Source organism: Paramisgurnus dabryanus, chromosome 23 (assembly GCF_030506205.2).
Source record: "Paramisgurnus dabryanus chromosome 23, PD_genome_1.1, whole genome shotgun sequence".
Lineage (NCBI taxonomy): Eukaryota > Metazoa > Chordata > Actinopteri > Cypriniformes > Cobitidae > Paramisgurnus > Paramisgurnus dabryanus.
Window position 1 is genome coordinate 1,426,348 of NC_133359.1, and position 22,509 is coordinate 1,448,856.

Consider the following 22,509-nt stretch of genomic DNA (forward strand, 5'->3'; position numbering starts at 1 on the left):
TTTAAGCACAGATGTTATACTTTGTGTCTCAGAGCTCATAATGCAATATAGATGTGTGTTCAAATGAACGACATTGTCATCAATATAATTCAAATATATAACTCAAATGAGAGTTTGTGTTTGTGAAAATTTAATGATTTGTTCGATATTATGAATCATACAGATTGTGTGAAGTGATGCAGATAATTCACTGATATAACAGACACAAAAGCTTTTGTCAGATGATTGTTTGATAATCCTCGATTACCAGAAATCTTGGATTTTATTGTACATAAACATTAGATAAATGATGTAAGATTGTCAAACATCTTAAAGCAAACTTCATCTTCCCTGTAAGAATCAGTAAATGTCTGATATCTTATCAGCAGTATGTGTTTAAGTTATCTTCTGTCTGCAGCTGTCAGCATTTGTTTACTTATTTCTGCCTGTGAATTTGGATCATTGCTGTACGACTGAAGAGTTTCAGCTGCTTATTAATGTGCTACAAGGACATTGTGATATTGTCTTGACTTTCCCTGCAGCACGGCTGATAATAATGGACAATTTTCCATCTCTGGAGAAGGGAAGCTGACTGAAAGAGAGAGAGAGAGAGAGAGAGCAAAAGCGAGAGAGGGATATTAAAACTCTTGGGTTTTTCTCTGTCCAAGATTCATTGAGTTGCCCACTGACCCTGCAGTGTCCCGGACAGCCGTTGAATTCCAATTGATGAGCTTCCGTTCCTCCTGCAAACACTCCGGCTGACACAGTAGATTCCCAGTCACGGCTCAAAGCAACTATAGTGATGGAAATCTGACAGATTCCCAGAAACCAAACTATTCCAGCTCTGTCAGCAGACACCAGGAGTACGAGTCTGTCGATGCTTTGATCTCATACAGGAGAGAAAGACCTGACATGACAGGAAACTTAGAGAACACAATCACAAAACATCACCCAATCTGAGAGCTGAGCTACCTGAAAAAATGTCTAAAAATATCAAATGTCTACAAAGGAAAATCTCAATGATCTCTCGTTTACCTGCACATCATTTCCCTGATTAAAATCTAGAAGTAGAATTCACCCAAAAATGAAAGTTTTTATTCTTGTATGATGTTTCACACACAGAACAGTACACGCACAGTAAAGTTGCCTAATAACAGGCCAGTACGTTTCTTTTTCTTCAATAGCGCAGCTCAAGCATCTTTTACCTCACAACAGACAACATACAGTCCCTTAAAGTCGACCAAGCCACAGAATATACCGCATTATCTGAGCATCATGTCCACGCAAAGGCAGCTTAAATGCGCCACAAAATTTTACACAGTCTATTATGCAGATTTTAAAACGGCAAACAATAAAAGGCATGACTCACATAGCATCCATCCAGCTAACATAAGTGCTGGAAAAGCACACAGTATAAGCTCGACCGCGATCACTTCCTGCTGCTCAATCTGGTCCAAGTGTCTTCATCCTTTATTTAATCTTCAACTGAACACCTAGTAAAGGGTGATTTTATAAGGATAAAATTATATTTCTTAAGATACTTCACTTGCTTCCACTGATCAGCACTGTAATGAGATTGTAATGTTATGAGAGTCAAGAATGATCTGAGAACGATCCAATCAAATAATAAACATAAAAAACAATATTAATTTGTTTACAACATAAGTGGGAGGGTTTGGGGCACACAGTGCTGCGCCCCAGGGCAGATCTGAAACCAGCCAATTAGAGCTCAGCCTCAAGTCACATGCTTTACCACATTTACTCACCTACATAGACACTCGTTTGGGTGGTGCCCCAGACACACAGACATGACACACACATTTTATTTTTTTAAATAAATGATAACATGACTAACAGTGAAATAGTACAACTAAATGATTTTATTTTGTATTAATTTCCACTATATATTAAACTTTTTGGTAACGTGTTAAAGTAGATTTCTTCTCTGGCCACCTTAGGGGGGCGGAGCCCCAGTGCCCCCTATTAACCAGCCGCCACAGGCTGTGCCTCAGATTGACACTGACAAAGTTTCACATTAAAACACATTTGCTCAAAGCCATTGGTAATGCAAATACTGAATTAACACTACTGCCTACAATAATCTTGTATTGAAGAAGCAGGAAAACAGAGACTTCATTGGTAAGTCAATTCTATAACTCTTTAAATGTGTTAAAATAATGATATATAGCCAATTATATACAAAATATGTTTTTAGATAAAAACTAACATATCAAATTACCTATGTGGTTAACATTTCTAATCATGCTACACTATTAAAACTGACCCATCTTGCATGGGGGGGGGGGGTCGATTAAGTTTGTGCTAAAATGTGTGCGCATCTACAGTATGCCTGCAAACAATACGACTGCCTGAATAATGCATCCTTAAAACGTATTAGGATCCTTGCGTCATAAACAAGAGCTAATGAGGAATCGCCTAGGTTTCGATCACACCGTGTAAGTGTAGAAAGCTGCTAGTAAATGTAAATATTAAAAAAGTATTACAATCTCCATTCCTGTACATCCGCTCACCCCTGAGATGATGTAAAGCGTTTGTCTGGCACGATAATCTTAAGAAAATCCTGTAGTGTGTGATACACTATGATTTTCAAATCCTGAAGTGCGAGCTTGCTTAAGATTTAAGATTATCTGTCAAGATTTCCTTATGTGTGTGCTGCAACCAGATTTCATAATCGGCCATGTAGTGTGAGCCAGGCATTAAATAACTATGGAAAAACAAACAAAATAAATCTTTAACCGGTAACACTTTAGAATACGGATCCATTGTTAATGAATAACTACACAGGAACAAATCAGTAATGCAGTATTAACAATCTAGTAACTACTGTTAACTAACAAGGAACTTTGATTAACAAACTGGTAAGTAATAGTACACAGATGAATGTGGTAGTTCACTATTAACTAATCAATAACTACTATTTTTTCATACTTCCAAAAGAACTACTGAGAAGTTTTATAATTCATGCAAACTAAACGACAACTAATATAGGACAAATGAATAACACTACATTAACACGTTTACTACTCTAAACTAATACACAAGACTGTTTACATTATCAATAGGTAATACTAGCAGACTTGTCTCAGGAACTTATAGATTCAACTTAAATGCCATACATACAGTTTCTGCAAAAGACTATGCAGTCTCACAAAGTTTCGTGATATAGTCACGTATTTTTTTGATTATTTTTTCGTGATATTATCCTGAATTTCCGCGTTTTTCGTGATCGTATAACGAATTCCTGTTTTCGTGTGATTATCACGTATTGGTTACTCAACTGTTTTTTCCTATTTTGAAACCATTGTTGCTTCGGTATTGGTTGCGCCTAGTAGGCGTGGTTATGCTGAAGTATCGAGACTCGCGCGTTCGGAGAGAAATAACGCGAGATCCGCTGTGGCAATTGAGGAAGGTACATGTGCTGTCTTTCTAAAGTTTGTAATATCACAGATTGATGACATAACCGGTGAATAAATAACAGAGTGATGAGCGAAGAGAAGTTTTCGGGTTGGATTGACTACAGGTGGTGTATGATTGCATCGGAGTTCGCGGATATATGACGAGCCTCAATGATGTGCCTCAATAAAGATTGTAAGTCACTCTTGCTTATTCGGTCTTATCTTATTATCTGAAGTATTGTTGGGTATATTGTTGCAAGTATTCAGATTGGATAACATAGCTGCAATGTTTTATATATTTATACATCAGATGCGTGTCTCACGTGTTTAACGTTAACCTTTTAAGAGCAATATTATAAAGTAAGTTAACGATTCTTACAAATGGCGCTTTATTTGTTTTATTCTAGAACCACATCACACACACACACACCGACATACATAAAAATCCCGGGTGTCACGAGCAACAACAGAATATCATCGCAATGAACTCCAATCCCTTCATTAATAAAGCAACGCGTCTGAGGAACACCTGTTCAACACGTGAGGATTTCCACCATACTGAGGAGCATCTCCATTTCAACACAACGGGTTACATCAAGTAGACATTCCCTGAAACTATTGGGACTTTGCTATTAATCACTGATCTTGCTTTTTATTATTCATTACCAGATCTCCAAATAATATTTTTTTATCTAACTTTGTTATTTCTTTATTATTGTTAATGTTGTTATTTAGGATTACACTTTGTTTTGTTCATTTATTTGAATGCTTTATTATGCTCAATGATTCATATTTTAAATACACTGATACACTTGAGAAATTGTACATTGTGACTCTGGCTCTTTACTGTCCTCGTGGTCCCTGGGCATTGGTTATTTGCCCTAAGGTGATTATTACCGGAATATTAAGTAGTGCATTGTACAGTCTGCCAAACACATATATTTTTTGATAATAATTTTATAATCACTGTTTTATGTATGATTTGAATCAGTGTTCTAAAGTTAAGATCACGGTAACACACTAGTAATTACTTTAGAATGATGTAGTAACACTTGAGTCATTACTAGTTGGTTACCATAATCTTCACTTTAGAATACTGATCCCAAAAAATAGTAATTAATCTAGATTGATGTAGTAACACTTGAGTCATTACTAGTTGGTTACCATGATCTTCACTTTAGAATACTGATCCCAAAAAATAGTAATTAATCTAGAATGATGTAGTAACACTTGAGTCATTACTAGTTGGTTACCATGATCTTCACTTTAGAATACTGATCCCAAAAAATAGTAATTAATCTAGATTGATGTAGTAACACTTGAGTCATTACTAGTTGGTTACCATGATCTTCACTTTAGAATACTGATCCCAAAAAATAGTAATTAATCTAGATTGATGTAGTAACACTTGAGTCATTACTAGTTGGTTACCATGATCTTCACTTTAGAATACTGATCCCAAAAAATAGTAATTAATCTAGAATGATGTAGTAACACTTGAGTCATTACTAGTTGGTTACCATGATCTTCACTTTAGAATACTGATCCCAAAAAATAGTAATTAATCTAGAATGATGTAGTAACACTTAAGTCATTACTAGGGGGTTTCCATGATCTTCACTTTAGAATACTGATCCCCAAAATTATTAATTACTTTAGAATGATGTAGTAACACTTGAGTCATTACTAGTGGGTTACCGTTATTCATATAGTAGTTAATGGAAAGCTAATCTTAAAGGGGAGAATCTTAACCATTTACAGACTATTCACATATGAGCTTGGAGCCATACATAAAACATATTTTTTGACAGGTAAAAAAAAATCACTGTATAAGCTTTGGATGGTTGATGAATCTATAAGTTCCAGTAGTCTTTCAATGATTCAATGAGAACAAGTCTGCTATTACCTATTGATAATGTAAACAGTCTTGTGTATTAGTTTACAGTAGTAAACTTGTTAATGTAGTGTTAGTAATTTGTCCTATATTAGTTATCGTTTAGCTTTGCATGAATTATGAAACTTCTCAGTAGTTCTTTGGGAAGTATGAAAAAATAGTAGTTACTGATAAGTTAATAGTGAACTACCACATTCATCTGTGTTCTATTACTTACCAGTTTGTTAATCAGAGTTTTGTGTTAGTTAACAGTAGTTACTAGATTAATATTGTTTAATTACTCATTTGTTCCTGTGTAGTTATTCATTAATAATGGATCCGTATTCTAAAGTGTTACCCTTTAACCAAATAATGGCATCTAAGATATCAGCAAATACTTAACTTTTTGTAATGGGGTTCCCCATATAATAAAAGAAAAAATGACTAAACTTATGTGTGATCATTACAATGTTTAAGCTGTGGATTAATGCATCTTTATGTTTACAAATCTTTTACATTTAATTTGTGTCTTTATAAAGCATTTCTAGTTTGTGAAGCGCAAAGAAATCAATATTTGATTTTTCTTTTTCATCACAGATATTGAAAGTTCTGGTTGGATTGTGAGCAATTTATCAGAATCAAACATCCGGCAGTAAAAATAGGTTTTGTTACATCCACAACAAATGTCAAACTGAGTCCCAGATTCCCTTGTGAATGTTAAGAAAAAATTGGGGTTGTGTTTGTGGAAAATAAAGGCCAGACAGATTTGTAGAAATTTAAGCGAAGTATAGTTCAAGAAAATCATGTCAATTTAAAAGTCAAAAAGGATGTATTATAAAGAGAAAGGTTTGTACAGGTACTTGTATAAATCTGTTTCAGCTTCACATACTCTATGATGTTTTATGTAGATTCCAGCGCTTTTCATTGAATGCTTTTATTATAACCTCCAGGTGTTTGACGTCTAATGGCTGTTTACTGAATAGTCCTGTAAACGTGACCGAATGCCACTTTCAGCACAGCCGGATTCACATCTGGACAGAAGCTGGACGTCAGGGGTTGCCTGGCAACAAGGTCACCATTGACACGACTACCACAGGGTGAAACCGCTGGTCGCCACTTTAGAAGCGTTTCAAAGAATCGTTTTGCCAAAAACATTTAGACCGGGAGTTATTTATTGATATCAGACACATGATGGGTTGATATTTACCAACTAAAGATTTAAAAAGAGAAAACAGAAACAACTTTAAGAAATAATTTCATGATTTTCCAGTAGCTACAGAATAACCCAAATCATTTCTATTCAGTTCAGTACATGCATATAAAAACACGCATATAAATCATCCACAATCTGATAACTGGAGACATTAGTGTATGTATTCATAGTAATAAGTGAATAACTTATAAAATACATTTTTGAAATGGCTGAACAGATGAACATCTCATGCTCGTTCATATATATTTATATATATATGCACTAAAAGATTTAAACACAGTATCAGTCTGATTCACAGGCAATTGATACCATCATCATCATCATCTCTGCATTATATTGGTTAATTACAGGTTTCTTCACTTATATACGCACCCACACAGTTCATACATTTGTGAAACTTACTGTAGCGGCCATAAGCAGTATGTTTATCTATTGAAGGCACAGCTTTAGTACTTAAGAGTAACATAACAGTACATGACGTCATGCCAAGCGCTCAGTACAGTTTGATATATTATAGGCACCAGAATATCTACATAGAAAGACAAACAGCAAACGTCCAGCACCGTGGATCCTCTTTGAGGAAGGTGGAAAAGTTTAAAATATTGGTGCCACATATGGGACCTTTGAAAAGCTTGGTATAAAAATATAGAAATGTTCATTAGTTTAAGTGCAGTTCATAAAGATCCCAAAAGTCAATCAACAACATAGTTTGGAGGAGAATTGGATGAACACCAAAAAACCTACCATGCGACACATTGGCTACAGTCACAGGGTTAATTTTTTGACATCATCAGGAGCAGATCCGTCTGCGGCTACATTAGGCTGAGTCTCTTGGGTTTCATTCGAACACGGTGACATGGAGTTATCCGATGAGCCGAAGTGATGAGTGTCCACCAAGAGAAGCATGGGCGTTCCCGTCCTCTTTAACGCCTCGCTCATGGTAATGTGAGCGTCCTCTGGCGTCACTCCCAGATCGGACGGTGACTTTCTCTTGATGCGCTCGTAGGTCTTGTCCTGGTTCTCTGGGAAAGTCTCGCATTCTTGGAAACGGCCGAATAGCCAGATGAAGAACCCGAAGAGAACGAACGCCGCCAGGCTCGGAACGAACGCCAGACATTTGACGTCCAGACTGGCGCCCACGTACCGGCTGTGCAGGAACATATCCCTCTGGACGTATGTCCGGTTGGTGCGTGGATCTGTGTTTTCGGAGCGCCACTGCCAGGTCAGCGTGCTGCGGTTGAAGTCTCGTAGGGTGTCTGGGTCTTCGACGGTGTAGATCTTCTCACCCGGACCGACGTACTGCCCATATTCATAGGGCTTATAGAAGATCTGGTTCTTCCACATGTTGAGGTCAAGGATGAGGACCAGAAAGATGATTCCATAATTAAACCATTTCCCTAAAGAAAAAACACAGAAACATGGAGCGTGTTGGAAATGCATGGCAATTACTGCTGGGGAATTTTGAAACACTTTTTACCTATGAAGTAGCAAAATAAAAAAAAAATTCATACACTCTCACCAGTTTATTTATTTTTTATTAACTCATTCCCCACCAGCCTTTTTTTTTAAGTTGCCCACCAGCATTTTTTGTGATTTCTCTGCTTATAAACTTTTAAATATGGGTATTTTTCTTTAAAAATATTTTTTTCGCAAAAAGCTGAGATCAGATTCAGAACGATTATCAAAACATACACAGAGTTTAAAATAAGTAAATAACGTTTTGGCTTCAATTTTTTATAAATTGGGTAAGTGGACAATCTAGTGGATAATCGCGGTATTACAGATTAACATAAAAATTCACCAGGAATACGTTTTTTTTTTTGCAAATGTTTTTTTTTAATTGACGAGATAACTGACTAGATAACTCGTCAATGGCAGGGAAAGAGTTAACAATGTCCAACAGTGTATACACATCTGAAAATGCAAAAGTCGCTAAACGCCACCTCCAGCAGAATGTTTCACATGTGTTTACAGTAGCTGCGTTCCCATTACAAATTTGCGCAAAACTAGCGTTATTTTCTAAATGTCGACAAAAGACTCTTTTGATGTTTCCATTAACCGATGATATGCAAAGGAAACATAGTTTTTTTCGCTTGCGATAAGTCATTCCAAACATCACGACAACTGATGTTAGTAGGTTAATATCACATCCACCCCACTAGGCGTTATTTTTTTACCAAAGGACATGTGATGCTGTGTTTACACCAGCCGCGGTAGAGGCGTGAAGCGCGAGTGATTTCAATGTTAAGTCAATGTGAAGACGCATCTGGAGGTCTCGTGGCACGGCGCAGAAGACGCAATTCCGCCTCTTTGCACAAATTAAGTGACTGGCGCGCTACGCGCGAATGGTGCTTTTTGTGCATTTTGCCTATGACGCGAATTGCCAGCTGACGCCCGAGTTGAAAAATTGGAACTTTGGTGGATTTTCACGCCGCGTTAACCAATCAGGAGCCTGCTTGCTGCTCTGGCGGCAGCCCCGCCCGGAGTCACTCATTCAACATGAAGGAACACTTGATATTGTCCGTAAGCAGTCACCCAGAGCTATACGACACAAGTTCTTATTTCTATAGAGACAAGAATAAAAAGGACCTCGCTTGGAAGAGTGTCAGTGAGGACATTGGGCAACCTGGTAAGTTGTAATACACATTTCACTTTTGAGTCACATGCTTTTATCGACCTACGCCGTTTATTTTCCCCCTATAGTAAGGTTGCCCCTCCCACAAGAAGCGGATTTTGCCTCTGATGCGCGTCAAATGCTTGCTTTTTCTGCGCGTCTACTTCGCTCTACGTGCGAATGCATTGAAACTGTTCAAGCGGCAAACTAGGCACGGTAGGCGCAATTTTGATGCCTGAAACGCGGTTGGTGTAAACGCAGCATAAGAGTATTATCCAAACATTAATGCCAAAGAGCGCAATTTCTTGGAGGTAATAGTACATTATTTTAAATCAAAAGAGATGTGTGTTATCTAAACTTGGGAGGTTTCTGGAAGGTTTTAGGTCATCTTTAAATAATAATTATGGGACTTACTTCTGTCAGGTGACCTGAAGATGCAAATAAACTGTTGTCGTTGCAGTTTTGTGAAATACATATTTTCTGAATTGTCTGAAAAACCACTTCATGCAATCGGAAACATTTTTGCTTATGGGAGTATTTGCAAAATTGAGGTTTTCCATTGCCCATATTTTTAATTAGCAATGTCAATCTGAAAGGTAATGGAAACGCAGCTAATGATACTGACCAAATACTTTTGCACGTATTATACGTTCATCCAATCCATTTAATCCCAGTTTCAGGCCATTCAGAAAAAAATTCAGTGTTTAAAACGCCACAATCATTTTTCAGCAAAGTCCTCAAAGTTTACATAAGGCAAATTGGATGCACATCCCTGCTAAAAAAAAAACAATAGACACCATCACAGAAATTCTATTGGTTTTATTGGGAATTTTATTGGTTATAATGGAATATGGCCCAAAACACACTAGTATAGTGGTTTTAATGGTAAAAGCTAATGGTTCCTATTGGTATTTTAATGGAAACCATTAGAATTTTCTGTACTGGTTTGATAGTTTTTTTCTGCATGTATTTCAGATTTCAAATTGACCAGCTGCAAGAAGGTTTTTTTTGACCCAGTTGAAGGAGTTTTACAGAATATATCATTGTATAGATTTAATTTTTGAGCTTTTTACCTTTAATGGCCAGTGAAAAGTGACTGGAGACTTTATTAAAGAATTCAAAACCTTTTTGACTCGTTCAGCTATTTGTCATAGCATTTAATGTGTCCTAAATACACACCAGTGTATACTTTTTGCACAATTGGACAAAATTATACACAGCTTCACTATATAATTTCACATCAGGTGAAGTCAGTCTTAATAAAAATCCTTTATAATATAAGAGTGCCTGTAGCTGAAGGGAATAATTCACTTTCAAATGGACTCCTTTGTTAATGTACTCATGCCAGATTATTGTCATGATGCTAAATTGCAGCGCTAAACAATACTGCTAAAGACTTGAGCCAACGGTTGAGCATAAAGCACATTTCCCGACTCTGAAGAGAACGATCATTTATTCCCCAGATGACTATCAACTACAGTCAGCCAAACACAATGGGTCGGAAAGAAGCGATGGAAAGCTGTTAGCCGAGGGTCTTTAACTCTCGTCTGTCAGACACGGTGACTTCATTACATCAATGCAAGTTTTCAGATGAGCAAATACTAATTAGTATGCATTACAAACACACAATTATAAAGAGATGGATCTAACAAGCTAATATTCTGACAGCATGGCCCCTTTGGGAAAGAAATTAATTCGTCCGTCCTGTCCCGCACGACAGTTTAGAGATATACCACTTCATCCACGAGTGTAATTGTATCTCCTGACGCGTCAGACCCGAGAGCGTGTGGATGATTTACCTGTGATGTGAATGTGATATTCCTCCTTAAAGATCCGCTTGCACACCGGCAGTTTGATCTTCAGCTGGGTGGTGGAAAGGCCCGGAAGGTTCATGTCTAAATCGCCCATGAAGTGAGGAAACTCCCAGTCCTGCAAGACAAACGTTCAACAAATCTCTCATGCTGTAAATCTCATGTACTGGAAGTGCACTCGAAGGGAAAACATATACTGTAAGGTAGCACCAAAGGCAAAGCTTGACAACACGAGCAGAACAACATAAAAGCAAAATCACACATCAGAGAGTTCAGTAAACATTTACATGAAGAGATCAAACATATCTGCGGATAATTCACAAACTTCTTTGACCTCAAACAGAAAGCATTAAAGGACTCATATTATGCTAAATCCACTTTTACAAGGTGTTTGAACATAAATGTGTGTTACTGTTACAATAAAAAACCCACCCTTTACTCCTGTTTTAATCTTCATTAACTCATTCCCCACCAGCCATTTTTTGAAAAGTTTCACAAAATGCTTCCAGGAAAAATGTTCTTCTAAAAATATATAAACATAAAAATATATCAAATGAAACAACAGACCCTCTGCTTTCAAACAAAACGGGGGGAAAAAAACGTTTCATACCATCTAAACTTTTTTTCTCTGCTTATAAACTCTTAAATATGGGTATTTTCTTAAAAGATTTTTTTAAAGCATAAAGCTGAAATAATTGTATTTTTGCGAAGGAATTTTGTTAAGAGATCAGATTCAGAATGATTATCAAAACATACACAGAGTATAAAATTTGTAAATAACGTTTTGGCTTCAGTTTTTTCATAAATTGGGTAATCTAGCCATTTAGTGGATAATAGCGGTATTGCAGATTAACATAAAAATTAATCAGGAACATGCAAATGTTTTCTCTTAATTGACGAGATAACTCATTAAAGGCGGGGAAAGAGTTCAGCTAAAGCAGTCTCATTAGACATGCCGTTTTGATCCGCTTGTTAATGTGATGTCACACTGATAAAGCTCCCCCCACGACCACTTACTGGTTAATTTTTCACAAATGCTTTTTTGAATGTGTTTGTTAGCACATTTTAGCACTAATTCAGCTAAAGATACTATTATCCCAGACTTTTAAAAAGGTACAGCTTTGAACCCAAAGATTGCATTGTGGTAGTTTAAAGAAACATATTTTTACCTAAGTGGTAAATATTAGGACCTTTTTTTAAGCAACACCAAAGAGTTTTTTTTACCTTAAAATAAAGTTTCCAAAAAAGTTTCAGTCGTTCAGTCGAAACAAGATGAACGGCACTTTCAAATTCGCTTTGCAGCCAAAACCACACAAAAAAGTTTCCAACCATCGGGTCGCGGTCCTGTAGTTCGAGTGAAAACTACAAAAACTTGCTTTACGGCAGACCTACAATCCAATCAGAGCCAGCTTTGCTGCAGTAGGCTAAATTATTTACGACGGTGGTAATGAACAATTCAGCTTCCAACCTGTAGGGGGAGCAAAGAGCAAAACCTCTTTAGTGTTACTTTAAGGGTATACTGTATATTTGAATATTGTATATTTGTTTGATTGTTATTTTTTCTTCTTTTTTGTCGTTTTTTTTTTGTTGTTTTTTTGCACTATATGATTTACCATATTGTTTACTGCCTGGAATAAAAAATTTAAATAAAATAAAAAAAATAAAAATAATGCCCCCAGTGACAGTTTTGTACCTTAATTTTTGACAATGTATTTAGAGCTTAAACATTATAGCACACCTGAGACTTTTATTACATCTTGTAGGCACAATTTGGGCACTATAAGCAAAAAAGATACAAACACATTCATTTCCTTTCCATTTCTAAGAAATCTGATTCAAATATAACACCGAGACTCATGAAGTGGTTGGACATCTATAGATGCAAGTCTGTAAACAAACAGCTAACAACTAATGATTGCATTTATCAAATGCTTTTATTCAAAGGTGACTCAATACTCAAGGTATTTTATTACATTTAAGATACAAAAAAACACTGCACAATAACACATAACAGACTGAAAGTATCTTTGATATTGTTGATGTCTGTTCTTCTGAAGCTCAGACTGCACGGAGAGATGCTAATGTCACCGAGCATCAACCCAAACCGTGTTTGATACAGCCGATCCCCTGCCTCCCCGCCTCTCGAGACTGTTCTGGGAACAGCCGGAGCCAAAATCAATAAAACTTTCATAACAATGATGATCAGAGACTTTGCCGCTCTCCGCTGAAGGAGAAGCACAGATCTGAATGCAGAAATTAATGCAGAATAATGCCGATTCCCGGCAATTAAACCGCGTGTTTACAAAACTGCCAGCCTTTGATTTGGGTTGGATTTAGACGAGGAGCTACAGAATAACAGCAACTCATTTACAGTCATAATGCTGCTGTACAAAATGAAGCTTAAATTACATGGAATGAAACCAATGTAGGGATTGAAACGAACGAGCTTGTAAATCTCAAAGCTTTATGGCCGTTCTGCGCCTTTGAGTTAATTAGGATCTGAATAAAGTATCAGACCGCAGCCGGAGGTGATGTGGCACATTTCAGTGTTTGATGAGGAGAAAAACCCTGATGAAGAAAAATAAGCACAGACACGCACACGAGACGCCAGCCGACGCATCACAATCAAATAAACGAATGTCAACAGATTTGTGTTCACAGGTAAACCATTGAGACGCTGCAATCAGAAACAAACACTCAGGAAATATTCAAACAATGAGACGCCTCCGTGGAAAAGTCAAATAAATAAATAATGCTTTTCTTACATAAGTTGAAATGAACTTGATAGTTGAGACTTGACAGCTCTCTGACAAATTAATCTGAATTAAATAAACACAACAACAACTATCTGAACTTCTTACATGTAAAAAATCTTCATCTTAAACATCTCACCACTGAGATTAAATTCATATATGATGAGTTTAACCAAACTAAGATAAACCTGAGATAAACGTTTGTGTGTGTGTGTGTGTTTGTTTGCTGAGGTTATTAGAGACGTGAGGAGTTGTTCAGCAGATATTAGCATATTCATGACACAATGAGACACACGATACGATTCGCTGCCTGAGGGGATGAGGAGAAGATTAAACAAGAATCAGTCAACAGCACACACACACACACACACACACACACACACACACACACACACACACACAGATTCACTAAAACTTCGGTGTTTGGGGTGAACGGGGTGTGTTTGTACCTGCATGATGATGAGAAGGTCAAAGACCAGAATAAATGAAGCCAAAAACGCTCTGGAGACCTCATCACTGGGCAGGAACCCTCGGTTCAGATTATCCCATCTGATCCAGTCGGTACTGATGACTAAAACCACCACAGATGTCAGTGAGATCAAAACCGTCCTGGGAAAACAACAAAACTTATTAAATGAAGACTGCTGAACTGTTTATGATTACCCTGAATAAATATACACTCACCTAAAGGATTATTAGGAACACCAAACTAAAACTGTGTTTGACCCCCTCTCTTTCAGAGCTGCCTTAATTCTACGTGGCATTGATTCAACAAGGTGCTGAAAGCATTCTTTAGAAATGTTGGCCCATATTGATAGGATAGCATCTTGCAGTTGATGGAGATTTGTGGGATGCACATCCAGGGCACGAAGCTCCCATCCACCACATCCCAAAGATGCTCTATTGGGTTGAGATCTGGTGACTGTGGGGGCCATTTTAGTACAGTGAACTCATTGTCAGGTTCAAGAAGCCAATTTGAAATGATTCGAGCTTTGTGACATGGTGCATTATCCTGCTGGAAGTAACCATCGGAGGATGAGTACATGGTGTTCAGAAAGGGATGGACATGGTCAGAAACAATGCTCAGGTAGGCCGTGGCATTTAAACGATGCCCAATTGGCACTAAGGGGTCTAAAGTGTGCCAGGAAAACATCCCCCACACCATTACACCACCACCAGCAGCCTGCACAGTGGTAACAAGGCATGATGGGTCCATGTTCTCATTCTGTTTACGCCAAATTCTGACCAGTCTTCAACTGTCCAATTTTGGTGAGGTCGTGCCAATTGTAGCCTCTTTTTCCTATTTGTAGTGGAGATGAGTGGTACCAGGTGGGGTCTTCTGCTGTTGTAGCCCATCCGCCTCAAGGTTGTGCGTGTTGTGGCTTCACAAATGCTTTGCTGCATACCTCGGTTGTAACGGGTGGTTATTTCAGTCAAAGTTGCTCTTCTATCAGCTTGAATCAGTCGGCCCATTCTCCTCTGACCTCTAGCATCAACAAGGCACCCACAGGACTGCCGCATACTGGATGTTTTTTCCTTTTCAGGGTTAGGTGTTCCTTATTAGGAACAGGTGTTCCTAATAATCCTTTAGGTGAGTGTATAAAATAATCAAACCCATCACTTTTATGCTGCTCACACAACGCTCAAACATCCTGCTGGACCGATATATAAACCTGTGACCCCAGTGCCGGTCATTCAGATGAAGCTTTCTGAAAATCTATTTGAGGCTTCAGATGACTGCAAAAAGGCTCGCTGGCTGCTATTAATGAAATGTTAACAAGCATCTAATGATGAGCAGGGAATCTTTTAAACACGCGATGAAGAACTGCGCCCTGTCAGGACGTGCTCAGAAACGCAGTCAGTTCTCCATCTTACTGAGTGCATGAAATGATGTCTGTCCTTTACTAATGGATGGAGACGATAGGAGAAAGTCCATTAATAATAAGGGACAGAAGATGAAATGTGACTACACACTCTGAATACAGGAATGAATGAATAATACAGACACCAGATCAATTCCTGCTGTCAGTGTGGTCACATTTATCAGCCAATGACAACTGATCCAAGGTCAGCGTCTCTTTCTACTGTAAGGTTTAGATTCATTGTTGTTTGTGAATGCGTCAAATCTGATTTACTGTATGTGGGAATTCAATTTAAGAGCTGTTTGAATTTCATGCTGATTTTTGGATGAATATATACGCAGGGCTTCAAAACAGAGACGGCCCAGTTTGAGATTTTCAGGCCGGCTGACAGAAGCATCACTCGCTGTTTTAAATGTAAACACATTCTTGCATTTTAAACAGTTAGATGCTGAGACACGAAAAACAGAAAACAGGACATCTAAGAATTGCTTTATAAAAATATAGAGAAGTTAGAGAATTTGTATTTGTTTTAATGTAAATTATTCTTGTGATGTTTATCAGGATGATATTTTAAGGCAGTGGATCTCAAACTGGGGGGCGTGAGATGGTGCCAGACGGGCCCTGTGTAATTAAACCTCAGAAAAATAAGGCATCTAACCAACAGCACTACATTGTATCATATTTGATTCAAAGTTTAAGTTTGAGATTATTTTATGTCATAATTTTTTGGGTGGCCCGTGAAGGGATGCACTCTACACAAGAGGTGTGCATGCCAAACAGTTTGACAACCACTGTGTTAAGGTGTTGTGTGTATTATTCACTTATTGTCCGGGTCAAGCATGTGTGTAGTCAGGTGATTGTGTTTTGTTGTGGGGTCACGCAAACAAACCGGTGTAGATCGATTTTCTGCTGTGTGTCTCTTAAATTAAACTCACTGACACTCAGAATGAGGATTAAAGTGTTATTAACACACACACACACACACACACACACACACACACACACACACACACACACACACACACACACACACACACACACGCGCACACACACACTCACACACATATGCACGCATTCATGCACACACACACACACATTTAGATGTAGGGGAGGCATTCTTTGGCACCTTTAAGCTGTAAATTGTCTACGTTGTTAAAGTAAACCTCACTCACCAGAATAATACGATCCTGTTATTGCCTTTCCTCCAGTAATGCCTCGCTGTCCTGCCCCAGTCAGGGTAATGTGTGTCCTGTAGCATCATATCTGTAACCTTAAAAACAAACACACACAACATATTCACCTTCAACACAATTGTACAATAACACAACAAAGCCACTTGAAGTCACTTTTAATTTGTCATGAGCTTTATTTTCTAGTTTCCTGCTTTCCTCTCCTGTAATTGGTTTATTGTCCAGTTCATTAGTTTAAATGTTATTAGTTTATATTGATTAGTCTTGTTAGGTTGTTTGTATTTATAGGATTTGGGTTAATGTCAGTCTACTCAACCAATCAGACGTGACAAAAGATTTGAACAACAAGAGACGTGACTCGAATCTGTTAGAGGTTTAACTGCACCATAACACAACAATTTACTTTAATCTGTAAAAATAAGTTTGTTTGGAAATAAATGATGAATATTAACCTATAATATAATAGTTTTCATGATGCTGATATACGTAAATGAATATCCAACTGTAAGGAATTAAATATTCATACATACATTATGCATATGATTATATATTCATGTATGCATGCATCATCATTCCTAAAACATTTTGTACCCTCCTAAGTGTGAATGGAGGAGTGTACTTCAATGTAAAGTTACTGAATCAAACTTTAAAGAGAAAGTGAAGTAAATCATAGTGTTCCTGTCAAAAACGTCTCACCCAAACCCTCAGCCGTGTGAGCTGAATTAATGACATGTAAAATCTGCCCATAATGTCTCGATTCAGCACTTTAGGAGCGCTCGTGTGCCCTTCCTCTCGTTCTTCACTTTTCTTTTTAATCCCTCTATCTTTCCACACCTCTCTCCTCTATCCTTCAACCATGCAAGAGGTGTACAGAAGAATACTAATGTAGGAAAGACAGCAGACACACACAAACACAAATGCTTTTAGACAACACAGCGCCTGATCCCAGAAGATCTTCAACTACACCTGCCGTGTTTGTGTCAGAAAGGCTTTTTGATGCCGAATGTTGTAGAAGGAAGAACGTTTCTTTCCTCTGTGTCCTTGAAGGAACTTGGAAAAAAATTTGTTTTTTTCCCTCTGTCTAGACTCAACCCAGCTTCACTGAAGAGATGCTAAACTTATAAGATTACATCACTAAAGTGTGTAAAACACATTTTCATAAAAGCTGAAGTGCATTGGCTTTACAGACGTCTGGAAGTAAAAATCTTATTGATTTTATTCCATTAAGAAACAGATATTTAATTGCATTTCATTTATTATAAAATGTTTCACCTTATAAGACACATTGATCATGAGATTATGGTGATGATAAATGATTCAGTAGATCTGTGTGATTTCAGCTTTATTATTAAAACAAAATCCCACTAATAAGCAAAATGCTAAGAACTTTAATACTTAGCCTGTGGATACGATTCATCAATCCATGTCACTTTGTTGTCTTCTTAAACAACATTTGTTTTTTGCTGATATTATCCATTCCTCCTAGCTTTAATCTGCTCTGTCACAAGCACTGAAAGACACGTTCTCATTACTCATTCCCCACCAGCATATTTTGTGATTTTCACAAAAGTTTCACAAAATGCCTTAAAGGAAAATTTTCTCCTAAAAAATATAAGCATGCAAATATATAAAATGAAAGAACAGATCCTCTGCTTTTAAACAAACACTAAATAAACAAACAAACAAAACAGGAAAAAAAACCTTTTTCTCTGCTTATAAACTCTTGAATATGGGTATTGTTTAGCCTGGGTGCCAGCCGATCTTAGCCCCGCCCACCACGATTTGAAATACGGGGAAGATCGGTCTGGGGATTCACCGTTGAGGAGCTACTATGAGAATATCAAAACAGGCCGACGAATCAAATTGTGAGGGCGGGCTTTATACGATGATTGACAGATAAACAACAGTAACGTAATGAACCACGTCACCAAAGAGCGCGTGTGTTGAATGGCTGCCGCTGTAGAGTTCAGATGTGTGGATTCTGACATTGAGTCTGTTCTAAAAGATATCGACAGAGCATTGATTTTAAAAGAGGAACAGAGAAACGCGAGCAGGGCATTTGTTGATGTTTTTGCCGTCCTTATGGGATTCGGCAAAGGTTGGTCGCAACTGAAATGGGCAACCTTATCATGGCGAGGCAACTCTGCGTGCACGACGAGATGGATATAATTAGCGGTCGTTGCCAGCTTCTTTTCGGAAGCCCGGAATCGTGGTTGTCTAATAAGTGGAGGGACATGCTAGGCTCCAATATTTTCAAGCCAACGTAGGGTATCGTCGTGGATGAAGTTCACCTAACGTACAAATGGTAAGAGATAGTCTTACTGTATGACTTAGTAAATACTTCATGTTGTGATATAAACGAAATGTTGTAAACATAGTAGGTGTTGATGTACATTCGCTAACTCAGACTTAGTATAATCACAATGTTAGTGTCGTAGCGAAATAACTAGCAGTTCGGTCAGGCTGCAAAGACGTAATTTCAACATACACTCCGTTGCTCTGATTGGTCGTAGGTCTATCCAATTGAGTGCAGAGGCATTTTTCGGTTGAGACACACCTCATAATTATAGCTCAATGGAGCGGTATCAGACTCAAATTCTGACTAGAATTGAGTATGACAACGTCAGGCTAGGTATTGTTCTTTAAAAAAAAAAATGCAAAAAGCTGAAATAATTGCATTTTTGTGAAGGAATTTTGTTAGAGATTGATTCAGAATGATTATTAAAACATACACAGAGTTTAAAATTAGTAATAACGTTTTTGCTTCAGTTTTTTTATAAATTGGGTAAGTGCGTCATCTAGTGGATAATTGCGGTATTACATATTAACATAAAACCTTATCAAGAGCACATTTTTTATGCAAATGGTTTCTCTTAATGGCGAGGAAAGAGTTAAAAACTCAAATGTCAAATAAATCTTTGGTGTCCCTAGAGTACGTACAGTATGTGAAGTTTTAGCTCAAAATACCCCATCGATAATTTATTATAACATGATAAAAATGACACTTTGCAGGTGTGAGCAAAAATGCACTGGTTTGGGTGTGTCCTTTAAAATGCAAATGAGCAGATGATAATGCAAACACTGATCACCATAATGGCGGTTTATAAAAATTGAAACTCATGTGTGCTGTTAATTATTTCTCTCTCTCTTTCGTGCAGATTAAGTGGCTGTATTGTTATAATAAGATCCCTCTCTGACATCACAAGGGGAGCCAAAGTCCAATGAGCTATTTTTTCAAATGCTTGCAGAGAATAGTTTACCAAAACTTAAAGGGACACAAGGCAGCATTTTTATGTTAATAAATCATCTTCGTAAGTCGGTATATGGTTAAATGACTCATTACATGACGAATGAAGACTCTCTCGCCCGCCCCTACCGTCTGTAGGAAGAATACCCCCCACTTGCAAGTTCGCTGTATCCGACCCGGTGTCCTTCAGTCTCGTATAGTCTTAGATATAGAACGCATTTACTCCCAGACACTAGGGGGAGCTAGTAGAGAGGTAATACTCAGACTTGCCTTGTGTGCCTTTAAAGTTACTGGGTTGATCTTTTTCATATTTTCTAGATTGACAGAAGCACTTAAACATGAAGTCAGATTTTTATGATATGCCCCCTTTAATATTCAGATTAGTGCTCAAATTAACACGGATTTTACATTGACTAATTCTTTCCATTTGCAAATGTAACTCAGATTAGATTACAACAGATTACAAAAGTAAAATGTGTTTTATGTCTTACCATCCACGCCGTCACAAAATCACCCATCCAAGTTCCCACAGCAGCAATCTTCATAAAACTCTCATTCCTGATCCCCATGTATTCTGTCACCATATGGGCACTGGAAAGAGAGATAGACAGACAAAGAGAGAGATCGACAGATAGAGAGAGTGAATGATGGGTCAATCTGATGGCTGATGAACTCATCAGTGATCATGAAAAGTCAAAAAAAGATTCAGACTGAAAATGTTTCAGTGGTTATAGTACAGAATAACTTCACAATGAAGACAAACACTTCACATCTCTGTATAATACATAAAAAAAAAAAAATCACAAACACATACACAACACAAGCATTCGTATGTCGTCTTAGTGCAGCTTTTATGCCCGCCGACGTGTTTGCAGACCTTGAACAGGTAAAAAGCAGTTAATCTGCTTATGTTTGTCACTATATGGATTAAAGAGCACAGAACAAAGCCAATTTTATTGCAAACAAATACTAAAAGTCTTGTTTTGGCTCAGAATGTCTTACGGATAAGCGCATGATCCTTTAAGTGAGCACACAGATTTAATGAGCTTTCACTCTTATTAGTGTGTTTAGTTAGTTAACATCACCACAGACTCACAAGCCGGTCGACTCAAATGTGTCAAATCTTTTGCAAATCAACGCCTATCCCCCATCCGACACTTCTCATGACATACATTAACTTCACTGTGTGCTGCATTACAGCTTTATAATGAGCCAGACAAAATCTGTATTCCACCCGGAAATACAACACCCATCCAAATCAAGACTTATCACCCTCACGCACACACCGATAAAGCCACTTTGGTCAGAACCAAGATTTATTAACACATTAAGTCTCAAACACCCTGCGGTTCTGGAAGACGGCCAGTGGTCGAGTGATCCCGCAGGGAGTCGTTTAGCAAGGGCGTGATAATCGATAATACCCGGTGATGCAGACCGATGCCTCTGACCGGTTTAACTCACTCGCACTAGTTTAGACTTGAGACCTCTATAAGCATCTCATGCTGAAAAATAAAGCAATGTGGCAAAACACAACCCCCTCTCTCTCTCTTAATAAGGTCTGGCTTGTTGATTTATTCACTATGGATGTCAATTTAATGCAGTATTCGCTTTGTGACCGAAGGATAGGGATGTAACTCATATATCAGCATCCTCCTGCAAGACCAGCATACATTACACAATATCTCATTCCTGAGATGCTTTAACCCATTAACTGGCGCAGCCCTTTTTGAGGGGGGGTGATGCACACCTTCAAAATAATATAACTCTTGCATTTTATTGGTCTAAAAGCCTAATCTTGGTCTTGCTTTCAGGAAAACACATTAAAGTTTTTACAGAAGTGCCTGGAGGTGAAAATATTAAATAAAACATTGTTATAGCAGTTTACATTTATTGTAATAAATAAAAATAATGCAATAAAGTATATATTGTCAGACTTTTAGTGGTTTTACCAACAACGACCACTAGGTGTCATTGGTTTTCTGCATACTCTTGTCACAAATGAATAAATGACTGTCACTGCATTATTATTACTGATAAAAAGGTTTTTAAATATGAAAACAACCTTCATAATTCTGAGACCTTTCCATCTGTATATTTTGTCAGGATAGATAACATTTTACACACAAAATATTGAAGCAAACTCAGGTGTGCCGCTCATGAGAGAGCACTAGTTTTAACTGTCTGTGTCCCACAGGTGGGATGTTTGGCATTACATATTTAAAACAATAATTTCTTAGTCTAAACCTACACTAATCTTAACAAACTATAAAGATTTCTTTGGAAAGCTCTAACTTCATCACCATTTTACAAAAATATTGACATAGTTTTAAATTTCGATTGTTTTTTTTCTTAAATGTCACAGGGCAATAAGTGGGCTGAAAGTGTTGTTACATATTTATTTTTAAATATCCTACAAACCTGAAATAATCTTGACAAACTTTATATTGTTGCAAGGCAAGGCAATATGACGATAGAAATTGTATAGTGACTCATTTTCAGTGGCGGCCGGTGACTTCTTTTTTCGAGGGCACAGGATGCAAAGTTCGTCACA

At 37.6% G+C, this 22,509-nt stretch overlaps 1 protein-coding gene across 2 annotated transcripts in view; it reads right to left on the reverse strand.

Annotated features, from left to right (window-relative positions):
• Positions 1-6,422: 6,422 nt before the first annotated feature.
• The window catches only part of tmem117 (transmembrane protein 117), a 50,042-nt gene continuing 33,955 nt past the window's right edge, over positions 6,423-22,509 (reverse strand). The window contains exons 4-9 of one of the 2 annotated variants that reach the window (XM_065277370.2): positions 20,450-20,549; positions 16,694-16,791; positions 14,109-14,268; positions 10,895-11,024; positions 7,226-7,878; positions 6,423-7,112 (exon numbers count right to left, since the gene is read on the reverse strand). In XM_065277370.2, the coding sequence (XP_065133442.1) occupies positions 7,247-7,878; positions 10,895-11,024; positions 14,109-14,268; positions 16,694-16,791; positions 20,450-20,549 (1,120 nt within the window). In that variant the 3' untranslated portion in view covers positions 6,423-7,112; positions 7,226-7,246. Of the gene's footprint in view, positions 7,879-10,894; positions 11,025-14,108; positions 14,269-16,693; positions 16,792-20,449; positions 20,550-22,509 lie in introns of both variants that reach the window. The other variant, XM_065277369.2, reaches the window with a different exon arrangement.